The sequence below is a fragment of the Terrapene carolina genome, unplaced genomic scaffold (genome assembly GCF_002925995.2).
Source record: "Terrapene carolina triunguis isolate 2854851 unplaced genomic scaffold, T_m_triunguis-2.0 Scaffold96, whole genome shotgun sequence".
Taxonomy (NCBI): Eukaryota; Metazoa; Chordata; order Testudines; family Emydidae; genus Terrapene; species Terrapene triunguis.
In genome coordinates, this window is record NW_020664447.1 from 41,932,921 (window position 1) to 41,949,465 (window position 16,545).

Consider the following 16,545-nt stretch of genomic DNA (forward strand, 5'->3'; position numbering starts at 1 on the left):
TGGTGCTAGCCTAAATGTGTTCTGTTAGGCATGCAAGGTGGGTGAGTGATGCTTAATAATGACAGGCAGAATGAGGGAAGGTATGGTATGACTGCTTAGACTTTCTGCATATTTGCATCTGAAAGGTCATAACTGAATGCCAGATGAAAGGACCATAGCAGTCCATATGGCATTATGGTTCAGCTGCTATGCTTTTCCCTATGGACTGATCTACACTTAAAATGCTACAGCTATGCTGCTGTAGTGCTTCAGTGTAGACACTGCCTATGCCGACGGGAGAGATGCTCCAATTGGCATAGATAATCCACCTCCCCAAGAGGCAGTAGCTAGGGCCATGTCTACACTAGAGAACTTACAGCAGCACAGCTGTAAGATCTCTTGTGTAGCTGCTCTATGCTGATGGGAAAGAGCTCTCCTGTCAACATAATTACTCCACCCCCAATGAGCAGCGGTAGCTATGTCAGTAGGAGAAGCTCTCCTGCCAGCGTAACGCTGTCCACACCAGTGCTTATGTCGGTGTAACTTACATCGCTCAGAGGTCTGAAAAAACATAAGTGGCATAAGTTATGCCAATATAAGTGGTAGTGTAGACATAGCCTAGGTCAACGGAAGAATTATTCCTTCAACCTCATGCTTTCTACACAGTGGGTTAGGTGGGTATAGCTAAATTTCTCAGGGATGTGGATTTTCACACCCTAAGAGATGTAGCTATACTGATGTAAAATTCTGTGTAGACCAGGGCTATGCATCTTACTGACTCTGTCACTTTTCCCCCCAGGGAAGAATATTGTGCAGATGATTTCTGGGCTTTTCAGTTTTTCCATATCTGGCATTTGATGCTGTTGGAGACAAGATAGAACGGGGGTTTTCAAACTTCATTGCACCGCAACCCCCTTCCGACAACTAAAATTACTACATGACTCCCGGAGGGGGGAACCGAAGCCTGAGCCAAAGCCCAAGCCCCACCACCCTGAGTGGGGGAGAGGGGGCAAAGCCAAAGCCCAGGTCCCACTGCCCCAGGTGGGGAGGCCAAAGCTAAAGCCCAAGGGCTTCAGACCCAACAGGGGGCCTGTAACCTGAGCCCCGCCGCCTAGGGCTGAAGCCCTCGGGCTTCAGCTCTGGCCCGGGGCCCCAGCAAGTCTAAGCCAGCCCTGGCAATGCCATTAAAATGGGGTCGCAACCCACTTTGGGGTCCCAACCGACAGTTTGAGAACTGCTGAGATAGAAGATGAGATGGACCATTGCTGTCCTGTATGGAGTTCCTGTTTTTTTTCCCCACGTTAAATACCAGATTGCTTCAGTTACTGGAATGGCCAACATTGGATGATCTTGTCAGAACAAAGATCACCAGGGATGTTGGACTGAATCTGGTCCTTCATAACCTTTGTTCCATGACTTCTTTAGATGAGAGTTCCTTCAGGGTTGTCTTTTTAACTTGTGCCTAAATAAGGGATATAAAGCAGGGGCTGAGCTATTGCATTATGAAGTCTACCTTTGTCAAGTGACCTTCTCCTGTCCTGTGACAGAATTCAGCACACTGTGGTATCTGGGTACCACAGAACTTAGAGTCAGAGTCCCAGTCTTCATGTTAATAGCTAGGCTGTGAATATTTCGATGGAGTTACATATCTGCAATTTTCCTTTCGCTTCCTGTCAGGTTATGGTGCACATATGTAGTGATTGTTCCCAGACATGTAGTTATCTTGAAATTGTGTTCAGATTTATTAATTAGAATTCAGGAGTCCTCTAACAGTTATGGTAGGGTATTTAGGAGCTATTTATACAAAGAGATGAATGGGTATTTTTTGAGCTAATGTGCCATTTTTTGGTTGTTGTTGCTTTCTTCAGTTCTCTCTTTTGCTTAGAGTATTCCCTGCACACTAAGTTCCATCTAGCTACAGAAACTTTGCAACTTTTAAAAATATTTTATAAGAAATTGTGGTTAGGTTATCAGACTTGAGCATCTTTCAGTCTGTGAGTTTCTTGTGGGATGCCTTTGATATGAACTCTAAAATAAATACAGTAATGAATTGGAAAATTAATAGTCATTGAGCTGGATAATAAGATACAGAAGCCAAAAAAAAAGCGAGGAGGAAATTCCCTCTAGATTACTAGGTTTCATGCAATCTGTACTTAGTTGTCCTAAAAATACTGTTAACTACGTAATGATTCGATAACTGGTTTGGGTCAAAATTGTTCACAACATTCTGTTCACACAATGCTTTAAAGCAGGGGTTCTCAAACTGGGGGTCGGGACCCCTCAGGGGGTCATGAGGTTATTACATGGGGGGTCGTGAGCTGGCAGCCTCCACCCCAATTCCCGCGTTGCCTCCAGCATTTATAATAGTGTTAAATATAAAAAAGTGTTTTTAAGTTATGGGGGGGGGGTCGCACTCAGAGGCTTGCTGTGTGAAAGGGGTCACCAGTACAAAAGTTTGAGAACTGCTGCTTTAAAGGTACACCATCAACTTGAAAAATTATATATCCCTTTGTAAAAGTTGTATCTATTGTTGCTACAAGTAGCACCTGAATTTACTATAATGGAAAGAGAATAAATGGGGAAATATTTTTCAGTTGATTTCCTTTATGCATTTGACAGTACTTTGTGTAAGTCAGTCAGTTTCTCCTGTTTGTGTGTGTCTTTCACACAACAAGGGCAGGCAAAAAGTGTTTACAAATTAGGAAAATGTCACTGTAAATTCACAGGAGGACTCAGCAGGTGTAGTACTTGAAACTACTTTTAACTCATATATTTTTTAAAATGACTGGATTTCAAGTTGGTGTCCCTTTTAAATTAAACTTGCAAGAATGCTTCAAGTGTAGCTTCTCTAATTGTTTCTTCTCATTACAGGTGGAGGCAAGCTACATTAACCAAAATAGGATATATCTACTTTTTTTTTTTTTTTTTTTAAGAGTTTGTTTCAAACCTGATAATTATCTTCCTCAAGGAATTCTGATTATTCTTCAACCTTGTTTATCATTATGGCTCTATCTTTTAAACTGCTGGACAGTGTCTTTCTTTCTAGAAGGCAAAATGCCTTGCATCCTTTGCTTGGACCTCTCCTCACTGATTGCATCTCAAAATTGTACAGTAGCTATAGGAGACCAGGGACATCCCCTGATAACACTCCACCTTGGAAGATGAATTTCAACTTTGGGAAGGGAGTGGATGTAATTAAGAAACATTTTGGCCTCCTAAAAAAGGAGTTGGTGGATCACTGGAAAGGGCCTGAGGGCTATCGTTTTGACGAGTACTTGTTGCAACAGACTAGAGTGGTCTGGGAGTTTCGCAGCCAGAAAGATTTAGATGACTGGGTGGTTTCTTCTGATGCAGAGATCGGGGGGAAAAGTGAAGCCTACCTAAAACTGGGTAAGAATAATCAGACTGCTCTGCTGTATGGGACCCTCAATACTGAAGTACCTCATGATGGGGAGACAAGATACAGTGGATATTGTTCAATGAGAACCAAACTGCCAAAGGTGAGTATAACTTAGTGACTTAAGTTATTAACATTCAGTGTTGAATCAGTCAGTATTTCTCTGCAGTCAAGACTGGAGCAGTAGAGACTTGGGTGGCGATTCTCTCTCTCTCTAGAAGAATACTTTTTTGTGTCATGTTTGTTTTCTTTCCTCATTTAAATTAAATTCTCCTGGATGCAAGAAAAAGAGAAACAGGCTGAAGTTACATACTATGCATCTCAATCTTATTGCACAAAATTGACTTCACTCCACGCACAACTGGAGAAAACTCTATCCCTTGGGTGTTTATTCTTCTGAATATGATAACTGATGTATTTACTTGGCATGCTGCAGGGAGCTTACAGGTGAACTTTCATTATTCTACACATTTCACAGTCTGTCCATTGAATAAAAAATGCAAAACTCATATTATTGCTTTTTACTGGTGTTAGCTAATTAGGTTTCTGCATTTAAATTTATAACAACTTAATGTGTCAATTTGGCCAAAACAAAGGCAGCCTTTCCCCTAAGCTCAGAACCTCGAGACTTTCACAGGAAAATCTATTGCCCTGTGTTTTACAGCTGTACAACTGCTTGTCATACCAGCCAGAATAAAGTGGTCTTTTACTTGTTGCAAATGTATCAGACCATCTGAAGGAATGAGACATTGCTGCATCAATCCATTCAGTGATGTAATCGCTGCCCTGCTCTGTGAGCAGGCTGAACGAAGCCTTAGTTCAGGGCTAGATCTTCGTTTTCAGGAAAGAAACAAATGACTCTTTTTTATCAGTATAAAGTGAGTTTCCTACTATAACTGAGTAAGAGATAACCTTGTGTATGGTCTCCCCACAAACCAAAGATCTCCTGCAACAAGTTTTGTATCCAGAATTGGTTTGTTTTAAATGATTGGTTTAGTGTCTAATCTGGAGTTAGTGTGTGTATACATATACAGCCAAATTGTCTAGGCCTTAACTCTCAGGATGTGCATCCAAACTCAATTTTAGATCAGAGCACTTCTTTTTTTTAGTGGAGTCAGGAGGGAAACAATCTATATTGGAATGTGCCTTTGTAAAGATCTGCACTTGGGTTCTGTAGTGTGTCAGAATATGCAAGGGACAAATCTTTTTCTGCCAAGAGACTGAACCTAGTTCTAACTTGAACAAAAAACAAAAAAGGTGATGTTGATATGGTTTACTATTGTCTGTTTCCTACACTCAGTGAGGAACTATTGCCCTTCCTATTTTACATTTACAAAAAAGGTGGATGAACACCCAGTCAGAAAGTAGAGCTTAGAGTCAAATGTGTAAATAACACTGCTGTTGTAAAGCAGAATAAATAGGGTACACAGTTAACTCACTTTCTTAGGACTAGGGCCCTGGGGGATAGAAAGTATGTACAGGTCAGTCAAATGCTATGTTGACAGAAGCAATATAAGAACTAGAATAGGTAAAAAGGGACCAAATTAAGTGTACGGATGAACACTTATGAACACGGATGAACTCATTCAAAGAGAGACAACAAAGTCCAAAGAACAGAACACAAGACTTTCAGACGTGGATATATTCCCCCATCTGCCACTTACTTGCTGTGTGAAGTTAGCCTTGTTGTTTAACCCCTCAGCTCCTCAGTCTGTAAGAGTTACCCTCCTTTCCAAAGCAATTTGAGGCTAATTAATGAGGCATAAGGGCAAGGTATAATTTTTAAACTAAGGAAGATGCATACTGCAGCACTGCCACAAGCATAAAAAGAACAGCCCCAGCCTTCAGGCTAGCGTTAATATTATCTGTTGTCCATGTTACCTGAAAAACTAGTAAGCAGGAAGAAAATTGCTCCTAAGTAACCATGGAGCATGCCTCAAAACTGAGGGAAATTTAACATGTTTCTTTGGTACTGTTGTAGGCCCTAAGTGTGCAACTGTTCAGCAGAGGGAGGCTCTGTTTTCCCAGAGCCTCATTAATCTCAGTGGGGCTCCTTGTAGGTGCTTGGGTCTGCCTGTGTGGAACCAGTTGCAAGATCAGGGCCCTATCTTATAAAATAAAGGTGATGAGATAGGGAAGGTGTGCAAGATTCAGAGGAATTGGACATTTATATGGATAACAAGCGTCTTGGCATCTAATGCATTTTGGAAAGGATGGTAGTTATATAAAAGCTAGTTTCAGGGCTTAAGCCAATTTTTATTAGGGATTAGAATGTGACTTTCATAGGGGGCAGATTGTCCCACATCTGCCATCTGTGAGGTTTCTTGCACCTTCCTCTGAAGCATGCTGGATGGAGCATTGGTCTGATGTGCTGTGGCACCCCTTTTTATGTGTGGAAGTAAAAACAGATGGTAGGTCTGCTACCTTTGAGAGGGCAATCTGATGCTGGGAATGAAGTGTCACTTGTTATTGTGATTGAAGAAACAGCAAGTATGAGCCTTTAGAGCATGCAATCCCATTTGAGGCCTGTAACACATTACTGAAATTTTGTGTGATTGAGTGTAGTGAAAGCCACTCACTCTAGCTTTCCTTATCCTCTAGTTTCCAGTAGGTCACAATAGATAGCTTGGATAAGGAGTGTCTAGAAAGGGGAAATTGATCGAAGTGGTAGTTACCTGTGGTCTTTGTAGTAGTAATTCTCATTGAAATATTGAGCTGCAATAACATGCTTTATTTATATCTTCTAGGGAGCGTTTGGAACTAAGAAGTATTATGATTGGTCAAACTTTAATAGTCTGTATTTACGCATTCGTGGTGATGGTCGACCCTGGATGATAAGCATCTATACAAACCCACACTTCTCCCATCAAAAGGATGACCTGTACAATTACTTCATGTTCACCCGAGGAGGTCCATACTGGCAGGAAATTAAGGTAACTTTGAATATTTCCTGGGGACCGAGGAAGATTAATTCTCTTCAGTACTGTATTGCTTTAAAGATTGCTGCATTTATGCATACCTAGTTCTTTGGCTTATCAATACTAACAGAAGTTCCCCGAACAGCTATTCTCTGTTTCTATTGAGAAAACAGCTAGCTTATATAATTCTGTCTAGTCACATGGTCAGGTCATGGAGTTCCACAGAGCAATCAGCAAGTCACCACAGAAGAATATAGGGCTGGAGCAAGCTTCAGAGGGAAACAAAGAATAAGTTTGATCTGGTCTATCTTCTGCGTATTAACTCCATGTATATGATTGGTACTATTGCAGGAGCTAGACAGAGCATAAAATGGGTTAAGCTTTATGGGGAAAGTAGTTCTCCTAGTATTGTATGTGTACATGTAAAACTAAAGTCTGTATTTCTTATGGTCAGATTCCATTCTCCAAGTTCTTTCTCTCAAGTCGGGGGAGAATCCAGGATAATCAGTACCCACTCTGGTTAGATAAGGTAAGTTGTTTCTGCACCTTACTATCATTCAATGAGAATTTCAGTAGTGTAACTGTATAAGTGAAGATCATTTAAAACTTTTCAAGGTATCTAGAGCTATATGAATTTGAAATTGCAGTATTTTTATGCCACAGATATTAAATATATATAGTTTCTCACCTTTCCTCTTAATTTTCCAAATTTAATTAAAATCTCTTATCAAAACACATTTGAAGAGATGTAGTTACTAAGAATCAGTTGACAATTTATTGAGGCTTTCAGAGAGCCCTGAAAGAAACTACTGATGAGAGGAGGCAAAGTCCTGCACTTAAACAAAAAACTGTCAAAGAAAAGTAGATATAAATGGTCAATTATGGCAAGAAAGTGGGATATACTAGAACAGGTATTAAATATGTATTAGCAACCCCAAAAGGTGAGTAGTGAGGTGATAATAGCTAACAATTCTTTAGGATAGTCAAGACAGAAGAAACCAAAAATTAGGTGAATGGGTAACACTGTTACATATGAAATTCACTGTTGGCAAATGCAAGGTAAAAGACATTGGAAGCAATGGGCTATTTGTACATCTTACTGGATTCTATGTTAACTAACTCGAGAGAATGCTGGTTATAACTGAGGACTGGTCAATGTGCAGTTTCTGTCAAAAGCAAACAAATAAACAATGTTAAGAGAAGAAGTGTCATTTTATGTAGTACCCATTACATAAATCAATGCTATGTATTCACCTGGAATACTGGGTTCAATTTAAGTACCCAGTTAAAAATAATATATAGTAGGGGGTTCAGAGAGGGGTGATGAAAGTGATTAACAGCATGAAAACACTTCAGTAGTAAGAATGAAGAAATTGGAACTGTAGATGAGACATGGTAAAGATATACAAAATAGCAATTGATAGAGTAGGTAAATCAGATCAGATACAAGAACAAGGGGAATTCAATGAAATTAAAGCTTAAATGCAAACCTAATAGAATACTCAACATTACCCCATCAGACTCATTTCCACAAGATATAATTGAGACTACAGGCTTAAGGTTTAAAAAAGGATTATACCTTTTGTATAGTTAATGAGAACATCCAAAGTTACATTAGTGAAGATTAAAAATAAAACCCAAAATCTTGTAAGAGAGGCCTCACATTTCAAGGCATTAGCCACCCTCTGTTTGATGAGGGCCAGGAAGAAACTATCAGAGGGAGTAACATAAGCCATAATTGACTACTACAAAATTTCATGCGTTTTCCTTGGTCTGATTGGGTATGGGAATTCTTGTATGTAATACCTGACATTTCCTCCTTACATGCCCCCGGCTCCCCCAAATGGCCTCCATCCTTTTACCATTTTTCTTTGTGAAAACCTTTAGTAGTCTACTTACGTCTGAAATCCTAAGTTACATGGAAATAGTCATTATGTCACATGGGAAGTTTGCCATGGATAAGTAAGTCTGCATTTTTAGCAGTATACTTAAAGGCAGAAACAGAGAAATTTGCAGCATTGAAGAATTTCCCAGGTTAAAAATTCCAGGGCTTTTCCAGGCTCAATAAAACACCCCTTTTTCCATATAGCTCAACATAGTTCAAAGACTTAATTGTTTAGAAAATACACAAGGGCACATTATCACTCTTAATCACATTCTGTAGTATTAATCCAAAGAGTTTCAGGAGTTAATTTTGCTGTAGCAGTGTTGCACATTTGGATAGATTCCTGTTGTAACATGAATATGCCTGTGCAGTCAATGCACTGTATGGAGAACACGGACAAATTTCCTAGGCTTTACTACCTTTAATCTCACCGTTACTTGAAACCATATCCAAATGAATAACCAATTTCTTTTATCAGATTAGTACTGTTGGATTCACATTGGGAGACAAGGCAGATGGCCCTTTCCAGCTGGAGATAGACTTTATTGGATTGCTGAAAGACAGAGCTCACACAGAAGAATTCGCCTATGAAAAATATGAAAGAAATCCCAAGGTCTAGATGGGCCTGCAATCCTGTGGAACGTACTTCAGTAGCTCGTTTTATTAAATATTTATACACCATGTTAAACGTGAGTTTCTTCATGCATGGTGGGAGAGGGAGTTCACATAAATATTAAAGAGTAACTCCATGAAGTGAGTGGGATGGACTCCATAATAAACTGAGCAGACTTGCAGCTTAAGAACATATGGTATTAAAGGTTTCTTGTGGCTTCCAACAGCCAGTTGCAGAAGTCCACTGTGAAAACAGACCAGGTGAGATTATTGCTCTACTGTTGGGGAGATAGTTTCAAAGAGAATCAGGATACAATAGTGTAAAGTTATGTTAGAAACTGCTGTCTGGATATATTGTTCAGGCACATGCCTATTCATTAGAGGCAGTTTCTATCCCAAAACTGACAAGGTGCAATTCATAAGATAATAGGGGCTTGCAATGCTGTAAGATTTCTTGGTTTGTATTTCATCTCACCTTTAGAATTAGAATAACCTTCCCTGTTTAATACTATTGCACACAGAAAACCATAGTCCTTTTCACAGCCAGAGGACTAACAGATGTTAGGACTGTTCCCATAAATTGTGGAGCAAACTTCCCCAGGGCCCACAGAGGAGTAGACATGGGGGTGGACAGGAGTCCAGTCTCAGCTTTCCATCAAAAAAAAAAAAAATCTGCCATGGTTATAAAGCAAATCTTCAAAACGAGCTGTGTAATGAATGGAGAGAACCTGAAAAGAGGGGGCAGGGGGAGTTTGAGGTGTCAGCTGCCACATTTCAATGGGTATAGAGGTCTGTGATGATGATATTGACACAAAGTATTTCATTACTCAAAGCCTTTAAGAAAGGAGGGGAAGTATATGAAGGGTTACACCAGGATTCTCCAAAGTGGGGATTCAAAAGCTGGGAAAGGCCTACACGTCTTAATTTATACAACACCTAGCAGAGTGCGGAGGTGATGAGATTTTCCTGAAGCGGGTTTGGTTTTCAAAATGCATACATTTGTTTTAGGACAAGGAGTGCTGGGTTTCAGTTCTTCTGTAATCCTGAGGAAAGGTTTATATTTAATAAAGGATTTCAATCAAAATAGTGTTCAAAAAGTGCTCAACTTAAAGTATAGAGAGGTAGAACAGTTCAGATGCTGTACCTGCTTATATTCCCTGCCAGTTTGAGGCATATTTTCCTATTTAAGTGTCTTTCTTCCATTTGTGTCAGACGCAGACAGTAAACTGATAGAACCATACACAATATTGTCAAAAACAAAGTAACATATTCTGTAACATTATCCCTCTGTCCCTGCTAAATACTATCAGTAAGTGTTTCAAAATTCTAATTTAGGACATCCCAACAAGTGAACTGCGTCAGTAAAAGTGATCAGGTGGCCCATGAAGCTTGGCAAATGGTAATATATTCCTTTTCTTTAGTGGAAGAGAGGATATGACCTGTATGTATGAGCACATCTGGCAATTGCATATGGTTAAACTTTGAGTGTCTGCCTGCCTGTCTCACACTTATTATTTAAGTCATAATCAACAGCATTAAATACAAAAAACCATTTATTTTCCCCAATTAAACAGTATAAAATTTTATATAAAAAGCTTTTCTATTTCTGAATCTAATGTTTCAGCAAATATCACAGGAAAGGTTAAACCTAAACACAAAAGTGAGCCTATTACTTTGTAAATATTTGCTCATAAGTCCAAAGAGCTGTAATGAAATAGCAACTGCAGTGCCTCCTCCCCCACACCTTCCCCTGCGCTTCCAGTCTATTCCATGATGTCTAATGATAAAAATCAAGATGATTTTCTTTACAGATCACCTTTGGGAAATTGCTGATATTGCTGCTACAGGCTTTCTAAATCTACTCTAAGTATATCATACTTCAAAAGAACTTGGTTTACTAATAAAGTATCTTGTAAATGCTTCAGGCTAGACAACAATTGTTCTATTATGCCAAATTTTATCCTGTAATAAATGTGGAGAGGGACAAAAAACTAATGACTTGCTCTTCACATATTGGATTAGCAACCTACCAAGGTTTGTATTAACTTCTTATTTTTTTTCCTATTTCATTCTAAAAGGGTACCATTATTTAGGGCTTTTAGTTCTCCAGAAAGCCCTTATAATATGGTTTTCCCTCTCCTAGAGATTGTTTACTTCACAAAGGACTTAAATATAGGAAACTGCTCTAATTGCTACTACACATACCCTACTTGTCAGCGAGTCTCCCAGTGTCTTAAATTTCTTGATAATGGAACATATTTTGAAGTTATTTAACATCTCTAGAGAAATATGCCCAACTGATAAGTGACTCAGTGTGAATAGGCTTCATGATTATCCCTTTAACATTTCCTCTTTTCCCTCCCCTCCCCCCTTACTATCTCTTCAGTCTAATAGTTTATGGAATCTGCTGACTTAGGAGGAAGCTTTTGTTCAAAATTTACAACCAAGAATCTCTAGCCAATCTAAAACCTAACTGGATGAATGGCTCCAAGTAATTTGAGATACTCTGGGCTCTACTTAAAACACATTAAAAGATTTAAAGTTTCGATATTTTATCCAACTTGTAAAATCACTAACAATGTTAAGCTCAACAGCACTAAGAAAGCCTGCCCTACGTGGCTAGTAACATCCAGTCAACTCAGGTGACCTGACTCATCGTTTAATGCAAACATATAAACAGAAATATTTACAAAGGTAGGAAAGATTTTTCCTGAGAACAGTATTTACAGCGAGGCCTTAAGACATTACTAAATTCCTCCTAAGCCATGGATAGTCCTCTGCGGGTTCCAAGCAGCTGAGCCTTTTTCTGCTTTCTCTCCAGCAAATGCTTCTCACGCCTCCCTTCTCTGAAAGTGAAAAGAAAACAAATCACACAAAATTGGAGCAAATGAGCAATTAGTTGCATAGGCATAGAGATAACTATATGCATAAGCAATAACCCTAAGCTGTGAGCTATACTTTGGCCATCCTGATGCTAAACATTTTGATAGAGATAGAAAAATTTCTCTAACATAAGTATGGTTCAGGACAGAGCATTTATTTAAAAGTGTTGGCTTGTCACATATTTAAGTCTTAGGGTATGTCTACACTACGAGGGTAATTCGATTTTACTTAAATCGAATATGTGGAATCGATATTGCAAAGTCGAACGTGTGTGTCCACACTAAGGACACACTAAGGACAGTAATTCGACTTTGTGAGTCCACACTAACGGGGCGAGCGTCGATATTGGAAGCGGTGCACTGTGGGCAGCTATCCCACAGTTCCCGCAGTCCCCGCTGCCCATCGGAATTCTGGGTCGAGCCGCCAATGCCTTCTGGGTAAAAAAAATTTGTCGTCATCCGTCCGTCACTAACGCCCTCCCTCCCTCCATGAAAGCGCCGGCGGGAAATCAGTTCGCGCACTTTTCTGGTCAGTGACAGCGCGGACGCCACAGCACTGCGATCATGGATCACGCTGCGACCATCGCTGCACTTGTGGCCGTTCTCAACACCTCGCAGCTTATCATACACCTTTCCCTGAGGCAGATGCAGAGAAATCGGGCGAGGAGGCTACGGCACCGCCGTGAGAGCCTGAAGTCGGAGAGTGGCACAGAGCTGTCAGAAACCACGAGCCCCAGCGCCCAGGACATGACGTTGGCAATGGGGCATGTGGATTTTGTTGAACGGCGATTCTGGGCCCGGGAAACAAGCACGGACTGGTGGGACCGTATAGTGCTTCAGGTCTGGGATGAATCCCAGTGGCTGCGAAACTTTCGCATGCGGAAGGGGACTTTCCTCGAACTTTGTGAGTTGCTGTCCCCTGCCCTGAAGCGCAAGGACACCCGCATGCGAGCAGCCCTCACTGTCCAGAAGCGAGTGGCCATAGCCCTCTGGAAGCTTGCAACGCCGGACAGCTACCGGTCAGTCGCGAACCACTTTGGTGTGGGCAAATCTACCGTGGGGGTTATTGTCATGCAAGTAGCCAAGGCAATCGTCAAGGTACTGCTCCCAAAGGTAGTGACCCTGGGAAACGCGCAGGTCATCATAGATGGCTTTGCCGCGATGGGATTCCCAAACTGCGGTGGGGCTATAGATGGGACTCACATCCCTATCCTGGGACCGGACCACCAGGCCAGCCAGTACATCAATAGAAAGGGCTACTTTTCAATGGTGCTGCAAGCACTGGTGGACCATCGGGGACGGTTTACAAACATCTACGTCGGATGGCCGGGCAAGGTTCATGACGCTCGCGTGTTCAGGAACTCTGGTCTGTTTAGACGGCTGCAGGAAGGTATTTACTTCCCAGACCACAAAATAACTCTTGGGGATGTGGAGATGCCTACAGTCATCCTCGGGGACCCAGCCTACCCGCTAATGCCCTGGCTCATGAAGCCCTATACTGGCGCCCTGGACACAGAAAAAGAACTGTTCAACTACCGTCTGAGCAAGTGCAGAATGGTGGTGGAGTGTGCTTTTGGCCGTCTCAAAGGGAGATGGAGAAGCTTACTCACTCGCTGTGATCTCAGTGAAACCAATATCCCCATCGTTATTGCAGCTTGCTGTGTGCTCCACAACCTGTGTGAGAGCAAGGGGGAGACCTTTATGGCGGGGTGGGAGCTAGAGGCAAATAGCCTGGCTGCTGATTACGTCCAGCCAGACAGCCGGGCCATTAGAAGATCCCAGCGGGACGCCCTGTGCATCCGGGAGGCTTTGAAAGCTAGGTTCCTGAGTGAGCAGGGCAACCAGTGACTTTTCAGTTTGTGGACAGAAAAGCTGAACCTGCCCCCGTTTCTTTACCCAGTCCATTTTGACTATCCTCTCCAGTTACATACAACCTTCACCCCCTTCCCCTTCCCAAAAAATAAAATCATTTCGATTTTTTAATGAACACCGTTGTCTGTATTGCTGTTTTCGCGGGAATATTTTAAACCGGGGACGCAGACTGTGGCGGGGGGCGGGTTCAGTGTTCTGATGCAAATGATACTTCTAAACTCCCGGAATGACAGGCTCCGCACTGGTGGACTGGTTATTTCAATGGAGCCTGCCAGCACTCCTGGGGGGGACTGTGTGTATGTGTCGGCTATGTGACTTTCTGGCAGGGGGGGTAGGGTTACAGATCCCCTGCTGCGTGGATCTGTGAGCCAGGATAAGGACCGCTGCATAAGATCTGTAACTGCCCTCCCCCGCCACAAAGTCACAGAGCAACCCCCCCCCCCCCAAAACATGAAAAGCACCTCCCAGACTGACCAGGGTAACCAGTGACTGCACTGTGTATGTGTCCTGATGCTGGACCTGACCCCGCCTCTGTAGCCTGCTAAAGGTGACTGTCCTGTCCAATTACCAAGCCCCTTCCCCCCCTCCAGACAGACTCTCCCTCAAAAGAACCTGACCGAAACAGTAATGAACAGAAACAAACATTTTATTGCGAACCAGACATGAAACGTGGGGGGTGAAACTTGGACGGGGGCTTGTGTGAGGTGGGTAGGAAAGGACTTATGAAATTTTGGGGAATGTCAGCCTTCTACTGCTAGAGCAGTCTGCAGGGGTTGATTGAAAGTTTTAACGGCCCTTGCCGCCCCTCCTTCTTTGGACTTTGGGTGAGGGTGGTGTGGGACTTGGTGGCGGGTGAGGGCGGTTACAGATAGACTGCAGCGGGGCTCTGTCCTCCTGCCTCCGGTCTTGCAGAACATCCACAAGGCGCCGGAGCGTGTCCGTTTGCTCCCTCATTAGTCCAAGCAGCTTTTCAGTAGCCTGTTGGTCCTCCTGACGCCACCTCTCCTCCCGTTCCATGACTGCTCGGTGCATTTGTGACAAGTTCTCCCTCCACTGTGTCTGCTGGGCTGCCTGGGCTCGGGAGCAGCCCATTAGTTCTGTGAACATGTCTTCACGCGTCTTCTTCTTCCTCCGCCTAATCTGCGCTAGCCTCTGGGAGTGTGCTGACAGGCTGGGTTGGGAGACAGTCGCAGATGTGTCTGTGTGAATTTTAAAAAGGGAGTGAATTCCTGAGACAGATAAATGAAATTGTATACAAAGAACCTAGTCTTTCTCTGTGAACAAGACCATGCACTGAACCTCTCACATGCGCACTCAGGACAAGGTCGAATTTTCGGCCGTCGCCTTCAGTGCCTGTGGACTTGCGGAGGTCTTGGAGTGTTCAGAGAACTGTGGCTGGAGACCTGAACTTCTGGAGCGGGCAATAATGGTAAGCCGCAGACTTGTGGCTGCTTAAAACTCCAGCTGTAGCACTGGCCTCCTTTCACATTGAAAGCAATGCCAGTCTCTGCTGCCAGCAATCAGGACAGCATCAACTCTGCCCCTGTCCCACCCCCTCGCGGCTGTCCCAGGGAAAGATCCCTGTATGCTGCCCCTCTCCCTCCACCGCGTGGCTGTAAAGCAGTCCCAATACTAACAGTCCCCTCCCTAATTCAAAGCAGGGCGTCATGAGCGACATCACCCTCCTGAGGATCCCGGACACCCAGAGAGAACGCATGCTGCGGGAAAGCATGCAGAAACCGGGGCCGTATGCCGCCATGCTATGTCGGGCCATGATCCCCGAGTACCTGATTGTGGCATGGAGGGGACATGTCTGCTACCACGGAGGGCCCACTAAGATCGCCCTACCCCGGAACCTGATCAACAGGCTTGAGCTCTACCTCCACGAGACCTACGAGGAGTTCTCCTACGAGGATTTCTCGTCGATCCCCGGCCACATTGACCGGATTTTCGCGTAGGTGCACTGGGACTTTGGAGTGGAGCGTCTTGGGCCTGGGAATCATGTAGTAACGGACATTGTGAAATTTTTTTAAAATACTTGGGACTAAATTGAGAAGAGCCTAAGACAGAGAAATCATGCAAAACCCATTTGTTACCTTTGTAAATATTCCTGTTTTGTACCTGATTATTTTTTTACTAGTTTACAGCACTTTTATAAATATACATTGTTAATAGTATAAATATTACCGTTCTGTTTTAAATAAATGTTTACATGTTTACAGCACTTACTGCTTGATCCGTCCCCTGATTCTGTGTCCGGGGTAAGGGATGGGGACGGTTGGTACGGGATCTCGGTAAGGGTGATGAAGAGCTCCTGGCTGTCGGGGAAATCAGCGGTGCCAGCGCTGTCGACTGCCTCGTCCTCCTCATCTCCTTCCTCCTCTTCCCCGTCCGCTGTCATGTCCGACATGATCCCATCCTCGGAGTCCACGGTCAGGGGTGGGGTAGTGGTGGCGGCCGCTCCCAGGATGGAATGCAGTGCCTCGTAGAAACGGGATGTGTGGGGCTGGGATCCGGAGCGTCCGTTAGCCTCTTTGGTTTTTTGGTAGCCTTGTCTCAGCTCCTTGATTTTCACGCGGCACTGCGTTGCATCCCGGCTGTAGCCTCTCTCTGCCATGGCTTTGGAGATCTTCTCGTAGATCTTAGCATTCCTTCTTTTGGAGCGCAGCTCTGAAAGCACGGACTCATCGCCCCACACTGCGATGAGATCCAAGACTTCCCGATCAGTCCATGCTGGGGCCCTCTTTCTATTGGATTGCACGGCCATCTCTGCTGGAGAGCTCTGCATAGTTGCCACTGCTGCTGAGCTCCCCTCGATGTCCAAAGAGGAACTGAGATTCAAACTGCCCAGACAGGAAAATGAAAATGAATTCAAATTTTCCCGGGGGTGTGGCTGGTCAGAGCATCCGAGCTCGGACTGCTGTCCAGAGCGTCAACAGAGTGGTGCACTGTGGGATAGCTCCCGGAGCTATTACCGTCGATTTCCATCCACACCTAGCC

General features: G+C 43.3%; 2 protein-coding genes across 3 annotated transcripts in view; one reads left to right on the forward strand and one right to left on the reverse strand.

Moving 5' to 3' along the window:
- Window positions 1–2,904: 2,904 nt before the first annotated feature.
- On the forward strand, window positions 2,905–8,982 carry NDUFAF1 (NADH:ubiquinone oxidoreductase complex assembly factor 1). Its single transcript, XM_029911479.1, has 4 exons — window positions 2,905–3,479; window positions 6,124–6,309; window positions 6,749–6,823; window positions 8,658–8,982. The coding sequence occupies exons 1-4, from the start codon at window positions 2,982–2,984 to the stop codon at window positions 8,796–8,798; spliced, it is 900 nt and encodes a 299-aa protein (XP_029767339.1). The 5' UTR covers window positions 2,905–2,981; the 3' UTR covers window positions 8,799–8,982.
- A 1,344-nt stretch (window positions 8,983–10,326) lies between these two features.
- The window catches only part of NUSAP1 (nucleolar and spindle associated protein 1), a 36,147-nt gene continuing 29,928 nt past the window's right edge, over window positions 10,327–16,545 (reverse strand). For both annotated transcript variants that reach the window (XM_026651566.1, XM_026651565.1), the window contains exon 12: window positions 10,327–11,637. In XM_026651566.1, coding sequence (XP_026507351.1) covers window positions 11,550–11,637 — 88 coding nt within the window. In that variant the 3' untranslated portion in view covers window positions 10,327–11,549. The remainder of the gene's footprint in view (window positions 11,638–16,545) is intronic.

Bases quoted from the DNA above. Each gene is read 5' to 3' on its own strand.
- NDUFAF1 (XM_029911479.1), top strand. From the start codon at position 2,982: ATGGCTCTATCTTTTAAACTGCTGGACAGTGTCTTTCTTTCTAGAAGG. The intron at 3,480-6,123 runs GTGAGTATAACT...TATATCTTCTAG, and splicing joins TGAGAACCAAACTGCCAAAG to GGAGCGTTTGGAACTAAGAA. The intron at 6,824-8,657 runs GTAAGTTGTTTC...TTCTTTTATCAG, and splicing joins ACCCACTCTGGTTAGATAAG to ATTAGTACTGTTGGATTCAC.